The 21930-nt window shown below is 47.9% G+C and overlaps 1 protein-coding gene across 1 annotated transcript in view; it reads left to right on the top strand.

Moving 5' to 3' along the window:
* LOC123363991 (ATP-dependent translocase ABCB1-like) overlaps nucleotides 1–21930 on the top strand; it is a 63983-nt gene that overhangs the window by 25525 nt on the left and 16528 nt on the right. Inside the window, 7 exon segments of the mRNA XM_045005672.1 lie at nucleotides 75–236; nucleotides 1159–1398; nucleotides 2859–3005; nucleotides 3959–4063; nucleotides 4974–5051; nucleotides 10319–10402; nucleotides 18818–19021. Of these exon segments, the coding sequence (XP_044861607.1) occupies nucleotides 75–236; nucleotides 1159–1398; nucleotides 2859–3005; nucleotides 3959–4063; nucleotides 4974–5051; nucleotides 10319–10402; nucleotides 18818–19021 (1020 nt within the window).

Below are 21930 nucleotides of genomic sequence, written 5' to 3'. Positions count from 1 at the left end.
TTAGGTAGGGATTTTCTGGGGTGGGGGGTTCACCACATTTTAAAACAAATCTCTCTGTTTTTTCCCCCGGTAAGGCTAGGACTGGACGTACCACCATTGTGATAGCTCACCGGCTCTCCACAATCCGAACAGCTGACATTATCGCTGGATTTCACAACGGTGTTGTTGTTGAACAGGGAGCACACAATGAACTCATGACACAGAAGGGTGTCTACTATTCTCTTGTGATGCAGCAGGTAATGAGATGTGATAGAGCACTCCTGACTAAATGCTTCAGATTTACTGGCCATCTCTCTACTCCAGAAAATTATCTGCATATCTCACTCACAGGTGCTGATTTTTGAATTTGCTGGAGGGTGCTCCTCTCCGTCCCCCTCCCCCTCTCTTGTGACCTGTGGGCAGGGCTTCGGGGGTGGGAGGGAGGGAGGCTGAGCAGGGGTGGCACCTCTGGGCAGAGCACAGGCGAGCCTCGGGGAAGAGGCTGAGCAACAGCGGGGCCTCTTGTTTGAGTGCGATGGGGCCTTGGGGAGGAAGAGGCCAATCGGGGGAGGGGCCTTGGTGCGGAGTGGTGGGTGGGCCACTGGGGAAGGGCCACAGTCCAGGCGCTGGGGCCCACAAAAGATTATCCAGCCCTGCAAGTGCTGAACACCCCCTATTTTTTTTGGTGGCTGCTTGAGCCACTGAGCACCCACAGTGTTGGCGCCTATGATCTCACTGATACTATTGCTGACACATGCAAGTTCTGCACTGAAAAAGCTGGGCCATTTTCGCTTTGCAGTTTCTGCATATTTTCTAGTTTAGTGAAAGTTGATCAGTCAATCTTGTTTCTGAGTTGGAAGTGGTTGTTTTTCACCGGTAGCTTCACATTTACACAGTGTAATGAGTCAAACATAACTGAGCAAAAGAGGTGGATGACATCATCACAGAACTATATAGATAGTGCGGGGGGGCATACAGAGCCAAATTCTCTGCTGGTGTAAGTTGCAACTGCACCAACTTATACTGGCAGAATACTTGGCCTATACAAACTACCATATGAAAGTGACAATGTAACCAAAGTGGTGGTGGTTTTGTTTGTTTCCATACCAAGTACATGTTCCTTTCCCTTGCTACAAACTGTCTTATGACTGTGTATCACTATTCCTTGCTTGTCACTAGGGTCATGGTGGAAACACTCAAAATGAGATGTCAGAAAGCGATGAAGAGACAGAAGATGAAGACTATGAGGAAGAGGATTTAGATGATCTCAGGATGGAGAATCTGACTGATCTTGGTGGTTTTGAAAAACCAGGAATCACTGAGATGGGAAGCATTCCTAAGAGATCCGGAAGGCATACAAGCAGAAAGACCTCTTCTAAGAAAACGTCGTCTGAAAAGAAGAAAACAAAGGAGAAAGAGGTTAGTGTTACAATTCAGTTTAATCCTAAAGTTTAGTGATAGTTTGTGAGAATAGCAACAAAGGTCATTCTATTTTCTTTTTTAAACAGATCTTAATCCATGTCACCTTTGCTATGATTCTGTCATATGCAGCATTGACCTGGGCGAATACTTGAATTGGGAATCTTCAGGGAAAACACAGGTGTAAACAAATCAGTCTTGAGACAGATCCTAGCTCCTGTCCCGCAGGACTAGCTGGGCTTGGCTCCCTACTCCACAGAGGTTGCAGCACTGCTCAGATTTGGCCTGGCTCCCCTGATTGGCCAAATTTGTGAGAGTGGTGTTGTGACCATGTGCATCTGGTCAGAAAGCCCAGAATGGGAAGCTGAGCCCAGCCAGCCCTGTGATCCTTCAACACATTCAGATGACCCAATTTTGGGTCACAACCCACCAGTGAAGAAACCCTCTTCTAGGAGCTCTTTTTATATTATAGTACAGTCTACTGGTAGAACATGATGCGAACAATAAGCAGCAACTGGATCCATTCTTACAATGTATCGCCCAGAAGTCCAGAACACACTTTTTTTGTCAATTCATAACTGTTGCATTTGGGCCTTGTCAGAGGAAATACGGTAGATGGCAAGATACATGGCTTCAGAATTCATACTGTTTGCAGTAAAGTGAAGAAATCAGATTGAAAGACATGAAATTATTGATGTCACAAAGTTCAGCAGGCTTGTATGGTTAAAGTGTGGGCAGGCTTTTCCAGTATCTGTAACACAGGCAAAGATAATCAGGCGAGGCCATCACAACTGGCTCAGAACCTCATTTAATAATTTGTACCAGTTCTTATGTTTTCATGTCATTTTCCACAACTTCCTCAACAAATGTATGGACATTTTGAATAGCTCAGTGAAGCTGAATTGAGCTGCCATGTGTTTTTCAAGGGAGATGAAGCCTAAATCACTGTTTCATATGTGTTTTCCATGCATCTGGTATTGATTCATGGTCTGTATTTTGTAAAAGACAAAACAGACTACCTGACATAAGTCAACGCAATTGTATTACTGCAAACCCACTAGCATTTAGCAAAGGCTGAACTAGACTGATTTTTTTGTGCTCAGAACAGTGAGACTTTTTAGGTCATTATAATGATTCATGTGTTAGGGTCAGTGACCATGGACTGCAACTTTATCTGACATTTCACTGAACTATATAGTCCCCATCCCACCCACCCCCCAGTTAGCCTTTTGTTAAATTGATGCCTGCAGTTTTTTTTTTATTTACAATTGCAGTTTTAAGACCTTAAATTACAGAGCGGCAAATCTTCAGTACGTTTGCTCATTCAGTGTGTACATTGCAGGCTGGGGTGAATTATCTGTGAACAGTTGCTAGGACAGTTTACTGATTTACCCCCTAGCTGAGGAAATTGTCATGTTCCACAACTTTCAGTGAACAGCTGAATTTTATCTCTTATGTAGGGGGAAAATCTCCCTGCTGTGCCTTATTCCAGTATTCTGGCTCTGAACAAACCTGAGTGGCTGCATATATTCTTTGGCGTGATTGCTGCTGCCTTCTCTGGTGGCGTCCACCCTGCATTTTCTGTTATATATGGAAAAATCATTGGGGTAAGTATCAAAACTGTATGGTAAACTAACTTGAACCAGGCACAAATGCAGAACTTTAAATCCTGCCCATCCCTCCAGCTAGTCCTCTTTGGTGATGCCTTAGAGCCTCCTTCTGCTCCCACTGTCACTGAACTCTACTGGAGTCTTTCCATTGACTTCAGTAGGAACTTGATCAAGCCCTTGATCTCCTCTCCCCACTTGGGACTTCTTGCCTATTTTCTAGCCCCATATTTGGAATGACTTCACCTTTCCAGAGAAGCAAATCACCTTCCCTTATGAAACTCAGTTTTCATTTACCCTGCTCCACTGTTGTGCAGGCTCCCTGCCTTGTACCTGACCCTGCTTTTTGCATTGTACCCGTTCTCTTTGGACAGTAAGCTCCTTCAAGGTACCTTGCATTCCAACGTGTTTGTAAGTACCAGGGACATCCATGGAACTGTCTGAATAATTAACCCCTTGATTCCTGAATCATTGCAGGGAAGAAATGGAGTCTTCCTTTGGATTCCAGTATATGATTGTTGGAAGCTGCTGGGAGTTGGAGCAGCAGCCAGGGAGAATGGTTGGAGCAAGATGTTAAGGGAATCTTTTATCTTCAGCAAGAGAAGAGGGGTGTTGTAGTCAGCTGGAGGGGTGGTGGATGGTCTGACGGAGTGACAGCATTCAGTGGAAGGCAGATGAGAGCTGGTGAAGTGGCAGCCTGGAGGCAGGGTTTAGTGGAACTGCAGCTCACAGGCAAATGAGGGGACGGTCTGGTGGAGGGTTAGAGAAGGAGCAGCTGATGAGAGGCAGGTCAGCTGGGAGAGGTGGAGTGACCTCCTGGCCAGCAACAGAAAGCTGAGGGGTGGCAGAAGTCAGGTGCTGAAGAAGAGCTGAGAGAAGGTGAAGTTCAATAGTTTCTACAGTGTTTCCTGAGCTATTGTAACTGGTGGTCACTTTGTGCTTTTCTTACTTAGGCTTTTCAAGAAACAGATCCTGAAAAAAGGAGCAAAAACACCACGTTGCTTTCTCTAATGTTTCTTGTCCTGGCAGTGATCAGCTTAGTAACACACATCATCCAGGTAAACTTCACTACATTGAAAAGTCAAAGCTGAGTATCTGGTCACATACATTATGGTCCAGATTTTCAGATCTCGTTGAGAGGAATGTTGGGGACATAATGCATCTTTGTATTCACTACAGGGCTGCCCAGAGGATTCAGGGGGTCTGGGGTCTTCAGCGGCGGGTCCCGGAGCAGAAGGACCCCACCGCCGCCAAATTGCCTGTGACCCGGAGTGAAAGAAGCGAGAGTTTTCTGGGGTCCCCGGAGCAAGTGAAGGACCCCGCTCCAGGGCCCCCAAAAAACTCTCATGGGGGCCCCTGTGGGGCCCGAGGCCTGGGGCTAATTGCCCCACTTCCCCGCCCCCCCCCCCAGCCATGATTCACTATGTTTCTTATAAACTGTTCCAGAGTCAAGCCACTGAATGGCTCAAGTGGCTGGTATGGAATACAGAGCCTTACCCTTCCCGATTGCTAGTTACAAAGCAGCCCAAGGCAGCAATGCCTGAAAGATGCTGCTGACCGTTCTGTGTCCTAGGGGAAATGCGTTTGGGCACAGCCCAGTTCCACTACATTGCTGTGTACGCTACAAAAAACACCGTCCCAGTCGGCACTGTTAGATAGCAGTGTGAGTAGTGAGGCTAAGGAATGAGTAAGCAGGGAAGGTGACTCCACTGCTGACCTCTACAGCTGACTGCGGAAGCATGTGGGTGGGGTGTACGATGAAACTTCAGTTTCCAGGAATGTGTGTGGTACCTTTCACCAGCTTTAAACTAACATCTGAAACCATCTCCCAAAACACTATGTAGGTTCTGTAAACTGTGTGGCTGAACGGTTGAAATATCATCACATTTACAGCAGGTTGTTCTAAATATGACTGTACAGCCCAGCACATACAATTCAACTGTTGTATTTCCCATTCTCCCATTTCAGGGATTCATGTTTGGAAAGTCTGGGGAAGTTCTGACCAAGAGATTGCGATCTTTGTCATTCAAAGCATTGCTTCAGCAGGTACGGGCCTCATTTCTGGGTCAGAGCGATAGACAGCAAATATGCAGCACTCCTGCCATGTGAACCAGGTGGCTTTTGTGGGGTGATATTTGTATAACACCATGAAAATTCCTGGTTCCCTGCAGTCTGTGTAGAGCCTCCCTCCAACATGGCTTCGAGAGAACCCATCCTTTTAGTGACACTTCAACACTGCGCAAGTGGCAAGTCTGTGAGCGAAACAAAATAAAGCAAAAGCATGTACAAATTAACTCAGTGCTGGTAGGAGAGCAGTCTAATTTTGATGCCATCTCTTTCAATATTGACCATACTGAAGAGTGTATAAAACATGCATGTATCTGAGTGCATTGGTATATTTGCAAAGATTAGCAAAACAGAAGATAAATCTGTATCTGACCCTGATGTTCATGATATAAATGTGTAGATAAATAGGTTTAGGTCTGTTTGCATCCAACTCCATAGCAAACGGACCATATCATAACAGGTGTAGGTTCTCAAAGCATCATCTTTGCTCACTAGAGTGGTTTCTCTAGTCAAGATGACCAGCTGGATCAGGACTGATTTACAATAATACTATTGCAACATGACTGTCCTTGGATACTCCCTCCTGATGGATCCCTGGGAAAGGACACACCTCTCTTTCTTCCTTGCTGAGGATTCTCTGTGGGTGAACACTTAGGGTACGTCTACACTACGGGACTATTCCGAATTTGCATAAACCGGTTTTGTAAAACAGATTTTATAAAATCGAGTGTGCGCGGCCACACTAAACACATTAAAACGGTGGTGTGCGTCCATGGTCCGAGGCTAGCGTCGATTTCTGGAGCGTTGCACTGTGGGTAGCTATCCCGTAGCTATCCCATAGTTCCCGCAGCCTCCCCCGCCCCTTGGCATTTCCGGGTTGAGATCCCAGTGCCTGATGGGGCAAAAATCATTTTCGCGGGTGGTTCTGGGTACAGCCTCACCCCTCCCTCCCTCCCTGACAGCGGCAGACAACCGTTTCGCGCCTTTTTTGCTTGGTGAACCGTGCAGACGCCATAGCACAGCAAGCATGGACCCTGCTCAGCTCCATACCGCAATCGTGGATGTTTTAAACACCTCGCGCACTCTCGTGCAGTATATGCTGAACCAGGACCTTCGAACCGAGGCGAGTAAGAGGCGGATACGGCAGCGCGGCGATGACAGTGATGAGGACGTGGACACAGAATTATCTCAAACCGCGGGCCCCGGCGCTTTGGAGATCCTGATGGTAATGGGGCAGATTCTATCCATTGAACGCCGATTTTGGGCCCGGGAAACAAGCACTGACTGGTGGGACCGCATTGTGTTGCAGGTGTGGGACGATTCCCAGTGGCTGCGAAACTTTCGCATGCGTAAGGGCACTTTCATGGAACTTTGTGACTTGCTTGCCCCTGCCCTGAAACGCCATAATACCAAGATGAGAGCAGCCCTCACAGTAGAGAAGCGAGTGGCGATAGCCCTGTGGAAGCTTGCAACGCCAGACAGCTACCGGTCAGTCGGGAATCAATTTGGAGTTGGAAAATCTACTGTGGGGGCTGCTGTGATGCAAGTAGCCAAAGCAATCACTAAGCTGCTGCTACGAAAGGTTGTGACTCTGGGAAACGTGCAGGCCATAGTGGATGGCTTTGCTGCAATGGGATTCCCTAACTGTGGGGGGGCGATAGATGGAACCCATATCCCTATCTTGGCACCGCAGCACCAGGGCACCCAGTACGTAAACCGGAAGGGGTACTTTTCAATGGTGCTGCAAGCACTGGTGGATCACAAGGGACGTTTCACAAACATCCACGCGGGATGGCCAGGGAGGGTTCATGACGCTCGCATATTCAGAAGCACTACTCTGTTTAAACGGCTGCAGCAAGGGACTTACTTCCCAGACCAGAAAATAACAGTTGGGGATGTTGAAATGCCTGTCGTTATCCTGGGGGACCCAGCCTACCCCTTGATGCCATGGCTCATGAAGCCATACACAGGCAGCCTGGACAGTGGTCAGGATCTGTTCAATTACAGGCTGAGCAAGTGCAGAATGGTGGTGGAATGTGCATTTGGCCGTTTAAAGGCGCGCTGGCGCACATTACTGACTCGCTCAGACCTCAGCCAAACCAATGTCCCCTATGTTATTGCTGCTTGCTGTATTCTCCACAATCTCTGTGAGAGTAAGGGGGAGACCTTTATGGCGGGGTGGGAGGCTGAGGCAAATCACCTGGCCGCTGATTACGCGCAGCCAGACACCAGGGAGATTAGAAGAGCACACCAGGAAGCGGTGCGCATCAGAGAAGCTTTGAAAACGAGCTTCATCAATGGCCAGGGTACAGTGTGACTGCTGTGTTTGTTGATGAACACCCAACCCCCTTGATTGACTCAGTCCCTGTAAGCAACTCCCCCTCCCCCTTCGAGTACAGCTTACTTATGCAAATAAAGTCACTCTCATTTAAAAAGCATGAATTCTTTATTGATTCATTATAAAAAGAGGGAGAGAAGTAAGGGTGTGCTTTGGGAGGAGGAAAGGAGGGATGGAGAAGGCCATTAAAAAAATAAAATTCAGAGTAACGACATCCTTCTGGTTGGGCTGTCCACGGGGGTGGAGTGGGCGGGTGCACGGAGCCTCCCCCCACGCGTTCTTACACGTCTGGGTGAGGAGGCTAAGGAACATGGTGAGGGGGGAGGGTGGTTATACAGGGGCTGCAGCGGCACTCTGTGATCCTGCTGCCGTTCCTGAAGCTCCACAAGACGCCGGAGCATGTCAGTTTGATCACGCAGCAGCCCCAGAGTTGCATCCCGCCACCGCTGATCTTCCTGCCGCCACCGCTGATTTTCCTGCCGGTCTTCCTGCCGCCACCTCTCATCTCGGTTGTCCCTCCTGTCCTCACGTTCATCCCTCCTGTCCTCACGTTCACTGGCCTCTTTCCTGTAATTTGAAACCACGTCCTTCCACTCATTCAGATGAGCTCTTTCATTGCGTGTAACTTCCATAATATCCGAGAACATCTCATCTCGCGTCTTCTTTTTCCTCCGCCTTATCTGTGCTAGCCTTTGGGATGGAGGAGGGACGCTTGAAATATTTGCAGCTGCATGAGGGAGATAAATATTTAGAAAGATACATTTTACAGAACAATGGTTATACTCTTTCACAGTGAAAAGCACTATTCACCTTACATAGCACATGTGATTTCCCTACAAGGTCGCATTTTTCATCTTAATAGTGCCTGCTTGCAACTCTTGGGTTACAGATCTCAGACACAGGTCCAGGCATCAGAATTCAGCTTGCATGCGGCCATGGTAAGCCACTGTCTCAGTGATTTACCCCTCCCCCCCAACGCATGGCTAATACCACGCTAGCTCCCTGCTAATCAACAACCTTCCCCCTCCCCCCCACCCACTGCTTGTCCGGTAGCTTGGGGAAGATCGCCTCGCCGGTGACCAAACAGAAAAGATCATCGGCATTTCACTCCTCCCCTCCCCCCGCTTCGCTACGTGCAGGAAAGTGTTTTTTTTAAGATGCTGCATTCCACGAACCCAGTAGAAAAATGGCCACCCCCCCTTACTTAAATTCCTGATTTCTAACCAGGTTATCCTGAACGATATCACTTTGCTGAGGATAACAGAACAAGATAAAGAGCGCATGCTTCTTGAATGCCAGCAGTCACCGGGACCATACGCCGCTATGCTTTGCCACGCAATGATACCTGATTACTTGCTACATGCATGGCATGGTAAAGTGTCCTACCATGGTGGGCGGAACAAGGATGCCTTGCCCAGAAACCTTCTGCAAAGGCTTCTGGAGTACCTACAGGAGCGCTTCATCGAGATGTCCCTGGAGGATTTCCTCTCAATCCCCGGACATGTTAACAAACTTTTCTAAGTAACTATACTGTCTGCGAATGCGTCCCAAGTCCTCAGGGCAAATCAATCATTAAAAAAGGCTTGCTTAAAAAACACTGTTTGCTATTTGCAAAGGTACACTCACCAGAGCTCCCTTCCATGGCGTCATTCTCTGGAATAGTTGCTTGTGAGGCCTGGGAGCAGGGTAATTCCGTCAGGGTGATAAAAAGCTCCTGGCTGCTGGGGGTCACGGAGTGCTGTGTGCTCTCTGCGAGGTCTTCCTCTTCTTCTTCCTCTTCATCTTCCCCGTCTGACATGGCAGAGATTACAACCCCCACCTCGGAATCCACGGTCAGGGGTGGGGTACTTGTGGCGCAGCCCCCTAAAATTGCATGCAGGTCATCATAGAAGCGGCATGTTTTTCGACCTGCCCCGGACCTTCCGTTTGCTTCTTTGGTTTTCTGGTAGGCTTGTCTGAGCTCCTTAACTTTCACTCTGCACTGCACGGAGTCCCTGCTGTGGCCTTTATCCGTCATAGACTTAGAAATTCTTTCAAATACTTTTTCATTTCGTCTTTTGGAACGCAGTTCTGTTAGCACTGAATCCTCTCCCCATATAGTGATCAGATCCATTACCTCCCGAGCGGTCCATGCTGGGGCTCTTTTTCGATTCTCAGGAGACTGCATTGTTAACTGTGCTGATGAGCTGTGCGTGGTCACCTGTGATGATGAGCTCTCCACGCTGTCGAAGCAGGAAATGAATTTCAAAAGTTCGCGGGGCTTTTCCTGTCTACCTGGCCAGTGCATCCGAGTTGAGAATGCTGTCCAGAGCGGTCAGTGGTGCACTGTGGGATAGCTCCCGGAGGCCAATACCGTCAATTGCGGCCACACTAACCCTATTCCGATATGTTAATACCGATATTAGCGCTACTCCTCTCGTCGGGCAGGAGTACAGAAACCGATTTAAAGAGCCATTAAAATCGATATAAGGTGCCTCCTAGTGTGGACGGTTGTGGCGTTAAATCGGTTTTAGGCTCCTAAAACCGATTTAAACGCCTAGTGTAGACCAGGCCTTAGGCACCCTCCACACCCATTGGTAGCACTTGGTATCACAGGGTTCTGCATATGCACAGGAGCATTCTAAGGGGATAGGGAAGGAGAGGGAAAACTACCAAAAAACCCAAATGTTCTGCGGGTAAGAAAAATTTATTTTAAGATCGTTTTCAGTTTATCTGACAAATGTTGCTCATCACAGAAGAAGAGTGAGTATCTTAGTGCTTATGTTGGCTCTCTCTCTCCCCCATGCACACGTGCTAGTCAAGCTTTAAATGTCCATATATTGTACTAATGACCCTGACCACTCTGAGTTATGGTAAGAACATTTCACTTGCAAAAGCAAAAATAACGGAACCGTCTGTTCCCTTGCAGGAGATTGGCTGGTACGACGATCCTAAAAATGCCACAGGGGTTTTGTTAACCAGACTAGCTACAGACGCTTCACAGATCAAAGGGGTATGTTTGTTTTTGTTTTTACGTTTTGCTTACAACTATGAATTGCAGTGTTGGCAAGGGGCGATGAAGTTATTTTGAAAAACGAGTTGGTAAATCTACTCTAGAGGCTCTCTGACACATTTAAATAGTCTTGGAAACAGTTTCACTGGTCCCAATTTATGACAATTATTAAAGCTTCGGCAGATATTCTTACATATTCCATTTCCTTGCTGTAAGCGGTTAAGTAAACAACTTATTAACTTTAAAAATAAGCCATGTCCAAGGGCCAGTGTAAGCACTTCTGCACCACTTAAACTGCCTGACAGAGCAAAGTCGTCAGTGTATCAAGTGGCCCTAAAGCCCCACTTCGGTTGCTTGGAGAATAGAATCTTCCTATGATGAAAAGGTCTCATAGTCGTTTCAGGTCAAATGAGAGTAAATAGGACTTTAGGAGGAGCTGTGTACAGGAAGTGATTAGATCTGAGCACAGGAGGGAGGAGTATGTACAGAACGTTGTGTAGTGTGGGAGAATTGCATTGCAGTCAATACCCTGACCTCATGTTAACATGGGTAGATTTCTTCTTCCCAGCTCTGTCCACTGCACTTCATACACAGGAAGCCTGTTTATGTGGGCTTTCTGGGGTGAAGTGAGTTGTCATTAATACAGAGTATCAGTGATGGCAGAATCACGAGGGACTGTGTGACTTTGGGGAGTGGGGTAGGATAGGAGCCACTGAAAATCCTGCAGGTAAGTGGCAAATTCTGCAGAATTTGCCAGTCTCCCCTTTCCTCCCCACTGCACAACCCCGTCTAAAAAATTCTGAAGAAAAAAATCAGCCATACTTTTTTAAATTCGCTCATGAGCAAAGAGTAATAAGTTTCCTAACTTATTCAATAGTTTAAAATAAAATTAAATTTCTACTTCACTTGTCTGGAAAAAAAATCCTTCCTCAGCTCCCGGATTCACTAGACTAACTACATCCTCAGGTTTCAGAGTAGCAGCCGTGTTAGTCTGTATCCACAAAAAGAACAGGAGTCCTTGTGGCACCTTAGAGACTAACAAATTTATTTGAGCATAAGTTTTAGTGGGCTAAAGCCCACTTCATTGGATGCATAGAATGGAACTTACAGCAAGAAGATATTTATACATACAGAGAACATGAAATGGTGGAAGCATCCATACCAACTGTAAGTTTTTCTTTTTTTTTTTCTCCCGCTGATGATACCTCAGGGGTTCTCAAACTGGGGGTCAGGACCCCTCAGGGGGGGTCACAAGATTATTACATGGAGGGTTGCGAGCTGTCACTCTCCACCCCAAACCCCGTTTTGTCTCCAGCATTTATAATGGTGTTTTTAATTTATAATGGAGGTTACACTCAGAGACTTGCTACGTGAAAGGGGTCACCAGGACAGAAGTTTAAGAACCACTGTGATAGCTCATCTCAATTGATTGGCCTCTTACAGTTGGTATGGCTACTTCCACCTTTTCATGTTCTCTGTATATATAAATATCTTCTTACTGTATGTTCCAGTCTGTGCATCCGATGAAGTGGGCTTTAGCCCACGAAAGCTTATGTTCAAATAAATTTGTTAGTCTCTAAGGGTATGTCTACACTACAAGAGTAGTTCGATTTAACTTAGGTCGAATTTGTGGATTCGACCTTATGAAGTCGAATTTGTGTATCCACACTAAGGATACTAATTCGACTTTGTGAGTCCACACTAACGGGGCAAGCGTCGACATTGGAAGCGGTGCATTCTGGGCAGCTATCCCACAGTTCCCGCAGTCCCCGCTTCCCATTGGAATGCTGGGTAGAGCCCCCAATGCCTGCTGGGGGAAAAATGTGTCGAGGGTGGTTTTGGGTAACTGCCGTCATTCAACCGTCACTCCCGCCCTCCCTCCCTGAAAGCGCCGGCGGGAAATCTGTTCGCGCACTTTTCTGGTCAGTGACAGCGCGGACGCCACAGCACTGCGAGCATGGAGCCCGCTTCGATCATCTCTGCACTTATGGATGTTGTCAACTCCTCGCACCTTATCGTCCACCTCTTCCACAGTCAGCTGCTGAGAAATAGAGAGAGGAGGCTCCGGCAGCGCGGTGAGGACATGAAGTGTGAGAGTGGCACAGACCTCTCACAAAGCACGGGATCCCGCGCCGCGGAGATCATGGTGGCAATGGGTCACGTTCATGCTATGGGACGGCGATTCTGGGCCCGGGAAACAAGCACGGACTGGTGGGACCGCATAGTGCTGCAGGTCTGGGATGAATCACAGTGGCTGCGAAACTTCAGGATGCGTAAGGGCACTTTCCTTGAACTGTGTGACTTGCTGGCCCCTGCCCTGAAGCGCCAGGACACCCGCATGCGAGCAGCCCTGAGTGTGCAGAAGCGAGTGGCCATAGCCCTCTGGAAACTTGCAATGCCAGACAGCTACCGGTCAGTAGCGAACCACTTTGGCGTGGGCAAATCTACCGTGGGGGTTGCTGTGATGCAAGTAGCCCACGCAATCGTTGACCTACTGCTCTCAAAGGTAGTGACCCTGGGAAACGTCCAGGTCGTCATAGATGGCTTTGCCGCGATGGGATTCCCAAACTGCGGTGGGGCTATAGATGGGACTCACATCCCTATCCTGGGACCGGCCCACCAGACCAGCCAGTATATTAACCGAAAGGGCTACTTTTCAATGGTGCTGCAAGCACTGGTGGACCATAGGGGACGTTTTACCAACATCTATGTTGGGTGGTCGGGCAAGGTTCATGACGCGCGTGTTTTCAGGAACTCTGCTCTGTTTAGGCGCCTGCAGGAAGGTAGTTTCTTCCCGAACCACAAAATAACTGTTGGGGATGTGGAGATGCCTACAGTGATCCTTGGGGACCCAGCCTACCCGCTAATGTCCTGGCTCATGAAGCCCTATACAGGTGCCCTGGACAGTGACAAGGAGCTCTTCAACTACCGGCTGAGCAAGTGCAGAATGGTGGTGGAGTGTGCTTTCGGACGTCTCAAGGGGAGATGGAGGAGCTTACTGACTCACTCGGATCTCAGCGAAACCAATATCCCCATTGTTATTGCAGCTTGCTGTGTGCTCCACAATCTCTGTGAGAGCAAGGGGGAGACCTTTATGGCGGGATGGGAGGTTGAGGCAAATCGCCTGGCTGCTGATTACGCTCAGCCAGACAGCCGTGCGATTAGAAGAGCCCAGCGGGAAGCGCTGTGCATCCGGGAGGCTTTGAAAGCTAGGTTCCTCAGAGAGCAGGGTAACCTATGACTGTCCAGTCTCTTTACAGAGAAGCTGAACCTGCCCCTGTTTCAGTTACTATTGACTTTTTTCAGCAGTTACATACCCCGTTCACCAGGTTTCCCCCCTTCCAACAGACGTTTAAAAATAAAGTTATTGGAACATTTTTAATTCACAAAGTTTTCTTTACTAACGAATTTGCGTTAAAGGGTTCAAACAGGGACGCAGACTGTGGTGGGTACGGTGTGCAGTGATGTACAGACCGCTTCTACACTCGAGGACTGACAGGCTCCTGCTCCTACAGCGGTCTCTGGGGGGAGGACGGTTACAGGAGGGTGTGCAGGAAGGGGTGGGTTTGCAGGAAGGGGTGAGGGGTGTGTGGGAAGGGTGAGTAGGTGTAGGGGGATGATGGCTCTGGGTGGGGCTCAGGGCATCGGAGAGGTTCATGGCTAGGGTGGAAGGGCATGGTAAGGGCAGCCTGCCTTGCCATTTGTGGATGCCAGGCGCTCGGACCCTGGGGCAGCATACACCTCCCAGACTGACCTGGGGCAGCAGACACCTCCCAGAGTGACCCGGGTGCCTAGTGACTGCACTCTGTGTGTGACCTGCTGTTGATCCTGCCCCCATGTCTGTACCCTGGTAATGGTGGCTGTCCTATGCAATTAACAAACCCCTATCTCCCCTTCACACAAAGTCTTCTGCAAAGAAACATGACGGAAACAGTAATGAACAGCAAACTATTTTTAATACTCAGCTACACAGTTGGGGGATGAAACTGGGATTTTGGATCGGGTGAGCCAGGAAGGGAAGCAATTCTCATACTTTAGGGAATGAGAGCTGTTTGGTACATGAGCGCTCTGCTGGGGTGGAGTGACAGTTTTCACGGCCCCTAGCGCCTCTCCGTCTTGTGATTTTGGGTGAGGGGGGGACAGGACTTTGTGGCGGGGGAGGGCGGTTGCAGATACAGTGCAGGGGGGCTCTCTGCTCCTGCCTGCGGTCCTGCAGAACATCCACAAGGCGCCGGAGCGTGTCCGTTTGCTCCCTCATTAGTCCAAGCAGCGTTTGAGTCGCCTGCTGGTCTTCCTGCCGCCACCTGTCCTCCCGTTTGCTGTGTGAGCGCTGCTGCTGAGAGAGGGTCTCCCTCCACTGGCTCTGCTGGGCCGCCTCGGCTCTGGAGCAGGCCATCAGTTCAGCGAACATCTCGTCCCGAGTCTTTTTCTTTCACCGCCTAATCTGCGCCAGCCTCTGTGAGGGGGATGCCGGGGCAGTTCAGGAAACAGCCGCAGCTGTGTGATGGGAAAAAGGAAGTGATTTCCTTGCAAAGATACATGTTTGCGAACACTGAACACAGTCTACTCGGTTTCTGTGAACAAGACCATACAGGGCACCTATCTCATGTGCTCTCAGGACAAGTTCGAATTTTCAGCATTTGCTTTCATTGCCTGGGGTCTTGCACTGGAGATTGGACAAGCGGGGCAGGACAGCAGAATCTGTGTAGCAGCCAGGCCTGGTAAGCCGTAAACTTTAGGCTGCTTAAAAGTTAATGGATAGCAGTGGCCTCCTGCTGCAGGCAATCTGGAAAGCATAAAGTCTGACCCTGTTCCAGCCCCTTGCGGCTGTCCCCGGGAAAGATCCCTGTATGCTTTCCCTCTGCAGCCTCCAACACGTGGCTGTTAAACGACGGTCATTGTTATGCAAAGGAAAAGTCAAGCATTCACAATAGTAACATTACATTAATTCCCCTAATTAGATGCAGCAGTCGCCGAGCGAGATCACCCTGAGGCGGGTCACTAGGACAGACAGAGAGCGAATGCTGCGTGAATCCCTGCACAGACCAGGGCCCTATGCTGCCATGCTGGTGGAGGCAATGCTCCCACTGTACCTCAGGATGGCCTGGCGCGGAAGAGTGTGCTTCCATGGAGCACCCAATAAGGCACCTCTCCCCAGGAACCTCCTGCGTAGGCTTTTCGAGTACCTGTACGAGAGCTTCGTGGAAGTGTCCCAGGAGGATTTCTATTCGATCGCTATATGTATTGACCTTCTTTTCGTATAGTTTTTATTCCTGATTTTAAAAAAATAAATGTTTATATGTTTATAGCACTTACCGACTGATCCTTCCCCTGATTCAGAGTCCGGGTTAACGGCCGGGGAGGGTTGGTAGGGGATCTCTGTGAGGGTGATGAAGAGATCCTGGCTGTCGGGAAAATCAGTATTGTAAGCGCTGTCGCCTGCCTCGTCCTCCACAAACCCTTCCTCATCTTCCCCATCCGCGAACATCGCCGAGAAACTGCCCCTCGACACTATCCCATCCTCAGAGTCCACGGTCACTGGTGGGGCAGTGGTGGCAGACCCACCGAGAATGGCATGCAGTGCCTCGTAGAAGCGGCATGTCTGGGGCTAGGCTCCGGAGCGTCCGTTTGCCGCTTTGATTTTTTGGTAGCCTTGTCTCAGGTCCTTGATTTTCACACGGCACTGCGTTGCATCCCAGCTGTATCCTCTGAGTGCCATGGCTTTGGAGACCTTCTCGTAGGTCTTTGCATTCCATTTTTTGGAGCGCAGCTCCGAAAGCATAGACTCATCGCCCCACACAGTGATCAGATCCAAGACTTCCCGGTCAGTCCATGCTGGGGCCCTCTTTCTACTCTGAGATTGCATGGACCCCTCTGCTGGAGAGCTCTGCATTGCTGCCGGTGCTGCTGAGCTCGTCCCGATGTCCAACCAGGAACTGAGATTAAAAATGGCCAGACAGGAAAAGGAATTCAAATTTTCCCGGGGCTTTTCCTGTGTGGCTGGTCAGAGCATCCGAGCTCGTACTGCTGTCCAGAGCGTCAACACAGTGGTGCACTGTGGGATAGCTCCCGGAGCTACTAAGGTCGATTTCCGTCCACACATAGGCTTACTCGACATAGCCATGTCGAATTTAGCGCTACTCCCCTTGTCGGGGTGGAGTACCGAATTCGAACTAAAGAGCCCTCTAGGTCAAACTAATTAGCTTCCTGGTGTGGACGGGTGCACGGTTAAATCGAATTAACGCTGCTAAATTCGACATAAACTCCTAGTGTAGACCAGGCCTAAGATGCCACAAATACACTAGATCCTCAGACTCACTAGATTTCATGCTCCCTCCCATCTCCTCTTTACTGCCCAGCACAGAGTGGGAATCAATGAAATATTTGACTGAATGTACAATTACTTGAATCTTTAAAAACTGCAACTTAATTCTTGAGGATAAGGTCCATCATCCCAGCTGTCAAGGTAAAACAGGTGCATGGGATCTAAACTATAAAAAAGCTTAATAGATCAAAATGAACATGAGAACACTGCATTCTCCAGAGCAGTGGTTCTCAACCGGCTACGAGCAGGTTTAAGGGGGTCCGCCAAGCAGGGCCAGTATTAGACTCTCTGGGGCCAAAGGCAGAAAACCAAAGCCCCACCTCATGGGGCTGACGCCCAGGGCCCTGAGCCCCACCACATGGGGATGAAGCCAAAACCTAAACAATGTAGCTTCATGGAGGGCCCTGTGATGTGAGGCCCCAGGCAATTGCCCTGCTTGCTACCCCGTAATGCTGGCCCTGGCTTTTATATTCAGAAAACCAGTTATTGTGGCACAGATGGGCCATGAAGTTTCTATAGCATGTTGAGGGACGGGGGAGGCTCAGAAAGAAAAAGGGTGAGAACCCCTGCTCTGGAGAACGAAGAAATATCAGTGAGTGAGAAACAAGGTGGGTGAGGTAATATCTTGTATTGGATAAACTTCTGTTGGTGAGAGAGAGAAGCTTTCGAGCTCACACAGAGCTCTTCTTTAGGTCTTCTTCACCTGGAGAAGTTGGTCGAATAAAAGATATTACCTCACCTACCTTCTCTCTCCAATAGCCTGGAACCAACACGGCTACTGCTAAGTAAATGGGCAGCCATGTTTTGTGCTAGTTGAAGTCTCAAAGTGATCTTTATGTGTAAGCCCCAGAGTATATGGCAATAATTCATCTTGTCATTGCTTTGGTTTTATAATTTTATTATAAACACAAAAGTCTCTGAGGGCAGGAAAACCTCTAGCTAGCAAAGAAAGTATCATACTTCCCACCCAAGGTTTTCTTGGTTTGTCCACAGTGCGATATTTGAAAGATGGATTGTTTCCAAAAAACTTTCCATTTCATCTGCAGGCATGAGTAGAGCTGGCCAACATGTTTTCAGTGAATGGTACTTTTGCTGAAATATGTATTTTTAGGGGCCCCAAATCTATTCATTAATTCAGGTATAATATGACTAATAGTCAAAAGAGATAGGAAGGGAGATTTGTTTTAAGTCATAAATGGTCAAAATGAAACATTTAAAATATGCTATTGTTACTTTTGTTTTGAAATGGCATTTCATTTTCTAATTTCCTCAAATAAAAAAGAGGAGAAAAACACTGCAAAATGGCCAAATCAATACAAAAAAATTGTGTGGGGAAGAGCAGGGTCAGTTTTTAGTCAACCAAAATGTTTTGGTCAATTTGAAATTATTATTTTTTATTCGACTGCCCCCGCTCCAAAAAATAGTTTTAGATCTAATCAAATCAATCCCCCCCCCCGGCCCGATTTTCCAGTTTGGCCCCCAGCTGGAAAATCCGCTGTTTGCTCAGCTGAGCCATGAGTATTGTCACAGTTTACACGGATCCCATGTGCCAATCATCACTTTTACATTTCTTGATGACATGGATATGCAGATCCTCAGGGAGAGAAGAGCTCTTTGGTGTGAACGCTCATTTCCTGCTGCTAACACTGCTGAAAACAAAGTGCCTAATTAAAGGAACCTGCAGCTTCCATTATCTTCAGCTGATGTACAGCACCTATGAAAATCAGGCCCTAGGTGCCTTAAGCTGAGCACCAAATAACTGAAATGCCCCAAATTAGAGGCTGTTGGCTCTTCATGATTTCTGTGCCTTGTTGTGGCACAGGAGGACCCTGATATTTTTTTGTCAAATTGAGCCCATGTGGCCACATTTTCATCAGGCTTCCAGAACCTAACACACAGCTAGAGATATTTGCATATTTAATTGTCCGTATGGGTTTTTGCATGTACAACAGTCCATTTTAAATGCACAACATTTATGATTCTTCTCCATCTGAATATTTGATCCTGAGTGAACAATGATTTCATACATTTGATCTCTACTTTGTGTGTCAAGAATTAACTCTAACTTTGGACTATTTTGCTTTTAATAGGCTACTGGTTGCCGACTTGGCTTGTTCACTAAGAACGCCTCTACCCTTCTGTCCGCCATCATTATTGCCTTTGTATATGACTGGCGATTAACTTTGCTTATTCTGGCCTGCGTTCCTTTCTTTATTTCTGCAAGTGCTATTCGACTGATCTCTGTGGCTGGTCATGCATCAAAAGATCAAAACGCTTTGGAAGAGGCCGGAAGAGTAAGATCTCCAATATAAACTAAATGGGTATAATGTTATATCGTTTTAAGGACAACATTGTCAGTGATGATTTTCTACAGAAATTACTCTGAAAATACATTAAATAAAACAGTGATAAAGAGAGACATTCTATTATATTGGGATGCTAGCTCCACTCTAGTTAAGGTTGAGGATGACTTTTCTTATTGCTTTAAAATTCACACAGTTACTTATATTGCCTTGAAATTCAATGGCAAAACAATTATGTTAACACAAAGTTAAGGTTGCTTGGTGGCAGGTCGTCCCCTTGGTGAATCTTGAGTTGAGCAAAACTCAAACTTCTGAACATCAGGAATTCCCCAATGCTTTCAATAATTCCCCAGTGCTCCCTGTTAACACACATACCTTTACTCTGCCAACCCCACAGTTGCTGAAATGTTCAAGCTCTTCACTTTCTTCTCCAGTCCATTCAATATCACCCACAGGATTCCATCTATGAAAGGACAAGAATGGGTAGGGGAAGGTTGACCACACTAGGTTCCCTCTAGCCTCTTTCAGCTATGCCTCACTGTGCATGTACTCTCAGTGACCCTAAGAATTCAGAAGGTTCCAGATTGTGGTGTACACTTACCAACTCCCCAGAAAGAATATCAGATGTACAGTGTGAGAACCGCTTCACAGCCTTTATAGCTCCCATGTCCTGTTGGTACATCTCAGCTGGGAGGTGATTCCCAGGTCTCATAGACATACCCATGCTAGCTCTGCTTGAGCTAGTGCACTAAGAAGAGCAGTGTAGCCAGGATGGTGGCTTGGGCAAGCCTCACAAGTAGTATGTGCCCAGGGGGTCTGGGTGGGTTTGTACTCATGCGGCTAGCTCAAGCCACTGCTCATGTACCCACTGTGCATAGTTCGGGTGGCATCTATGCGAGCTGGGACTCTCACCTCCCATCTTAAGTGTAGGGCTACTGTTACATACAGGATACCATCTCAACCTACACTTTCACTAGCCATCCTGAAAACATTAGAATCCTTTCAGATTCCACTTCACAGCTGGCAATATTGTTTGTAACTAAAGCCCCATGCCCTGTTACTGACATAACTGAGACATACTTCATCCTGCACACCTGCACCTCCTGCCTTTCCGCACACACACACACACACACACACACACACACACACACATACACAGATCTCCTCATATCCCAGCCACAGCCCTGTCACACATCTCCAAGTCATCCACAGATCTCGCTAACACACCTACCAAGCAGAGCTAACTACTTCCTCTGCTCTTCAGTACAGGTCCATCTGCCACTGAGCTCACTCACTTTGCCTGGAGTGTGCATAGATAATAAATATTTAGCTTGCTCATATGGCAGCTCGCTACTGAAAATACTCTTTCTAATAGAGCCCCCGTGCCCTGCTAATGATATAAGGTACGCAATTCTGCACTGGACTGATGCACACAGGATCCTGGAGGTACATACCTAGCTCCTCCCTTTGTTCAGACATCGGAGGGGGGCAAACACAGAGTTCCTCCTGTCCTAAGCTCTGCTCTGCTCTCTCACATACCTCAGAGTGATCCACACGTCCTCACATCACCAACACACTTACCAAGCAGGCCCATCTACTGTCTCCACCATTTAGTGTAGGCACACCTAGCATCCTGATTGCAACTGGAGTATATGCAAATAATTCCCATTGGCTACTGCCAGCTCTATGGAACAGATGGAACATGGGGTGGGCAGCCTTTTTTTTCTTTTTCTTTTCTTTCTTGTCCTGTAATATTGTTAGATGGAATCCTGTGGGTGAGAGTGAATGGGCTGTAAAAGGAGGTGAAGACCTTGTGCATGTCAGCAGCTGCGGGGTTGGCAGAGCAAAGGTATGTGTGTTAACTGGGCACTGCGGAAAGAGGACAGAGGTAAGCTTGGATGCACAACCTGACTTGTGCATCTCCTGGTTATCAGTAGTTTGAATTTTGTTCCACACAGCATTCTGCAGGGGTACAATACCCCCAAGCAACCTTAACTCTGCATTTAACATTGATCTTTGCCATGGAATTTCCAAGGTTTTTTTTAAACAGGAAAAGCTCTGGTGGTGTTAGGAGGTAATGGCCGTATAGGCAGTCGTACATATAGTGTTCCACAATTAGCATACTGAGCCAGCTGCACCCCCTGACACACACATTCATCAGCTGTGCCTCACCAGGCCTCCTTCAGCAAACCCCCCCCCCCGCCATGCCTCTGACCCATTCACTGCATTCCCCCGTACCCACAACCATACAGAGGCCTCCCTACTAGAAGCAGGGAACACATCTCCCTGAAATGTTCACTCCCTGTGTACTAACTTTTCTATTCCTGTCACTTCCTCCCTTCTCTAATCTGACTCCCATGCAGTGCCTGGGGTGAAGGACAGCTGTGTTCCAGTGGCATAGTGTTCCTGGTCGTGTTTCAGAATGGCTAGAGGGTGGAGTTTATAGCAGGCTGGTGGGAGAAATCCCAGATAGGGTTTGTGTTCCAAAACACAGACAATTTTATGTTTGAGAGAAAAATCCTCTGACCCCTTTCCGATAGATGTACCCCATCTCCAAGAACAGTGAGGTGTCAGAGCTTGTAATGGTTTCTGGTCAGCCATGAACCCTCCAATTTCCCCATCAATGTGTATCCAGTAGCTTTCCTGTAGTGTTGGGGTGCATTGACAGAGCTGGGAAATGCAACGGGTCAGGTGCATTGGTAGAACTGGGGTATAGGAAGGTTGGGGTACACTGGAAGGGCTGGGGCTGCAGGAAAGTTGGGGTGCATGAGGGGTTGGGGTGCAAAGACAGATGTGGGATGCAGAGGGTTAGGATGCCAAGACCAAGCTGGGGGTTGGGGTGCAGGAAGGTTGAGGTGCAGGATGGTTTGTTTATTGGCAGAGAGGACACAGCGAGTTGC

The sequence above is a fragment of the Mauremys mutica genome, chromosome 2, assembly GCF_020497125.1.
Source record: "Mauremys mutica isolate MM-2020 ecotype Southern chromosome 2, ASM2049712v1, whole genome shotgun sequence".
NCBI lineage: Eukaryota > Metazoa > Chordata > Testudines > Geoemydidae > Mauremys > Mauremys mutica.
This window is presented reverse-complemented; position numbering and strand designations above follow the sequence as displayed.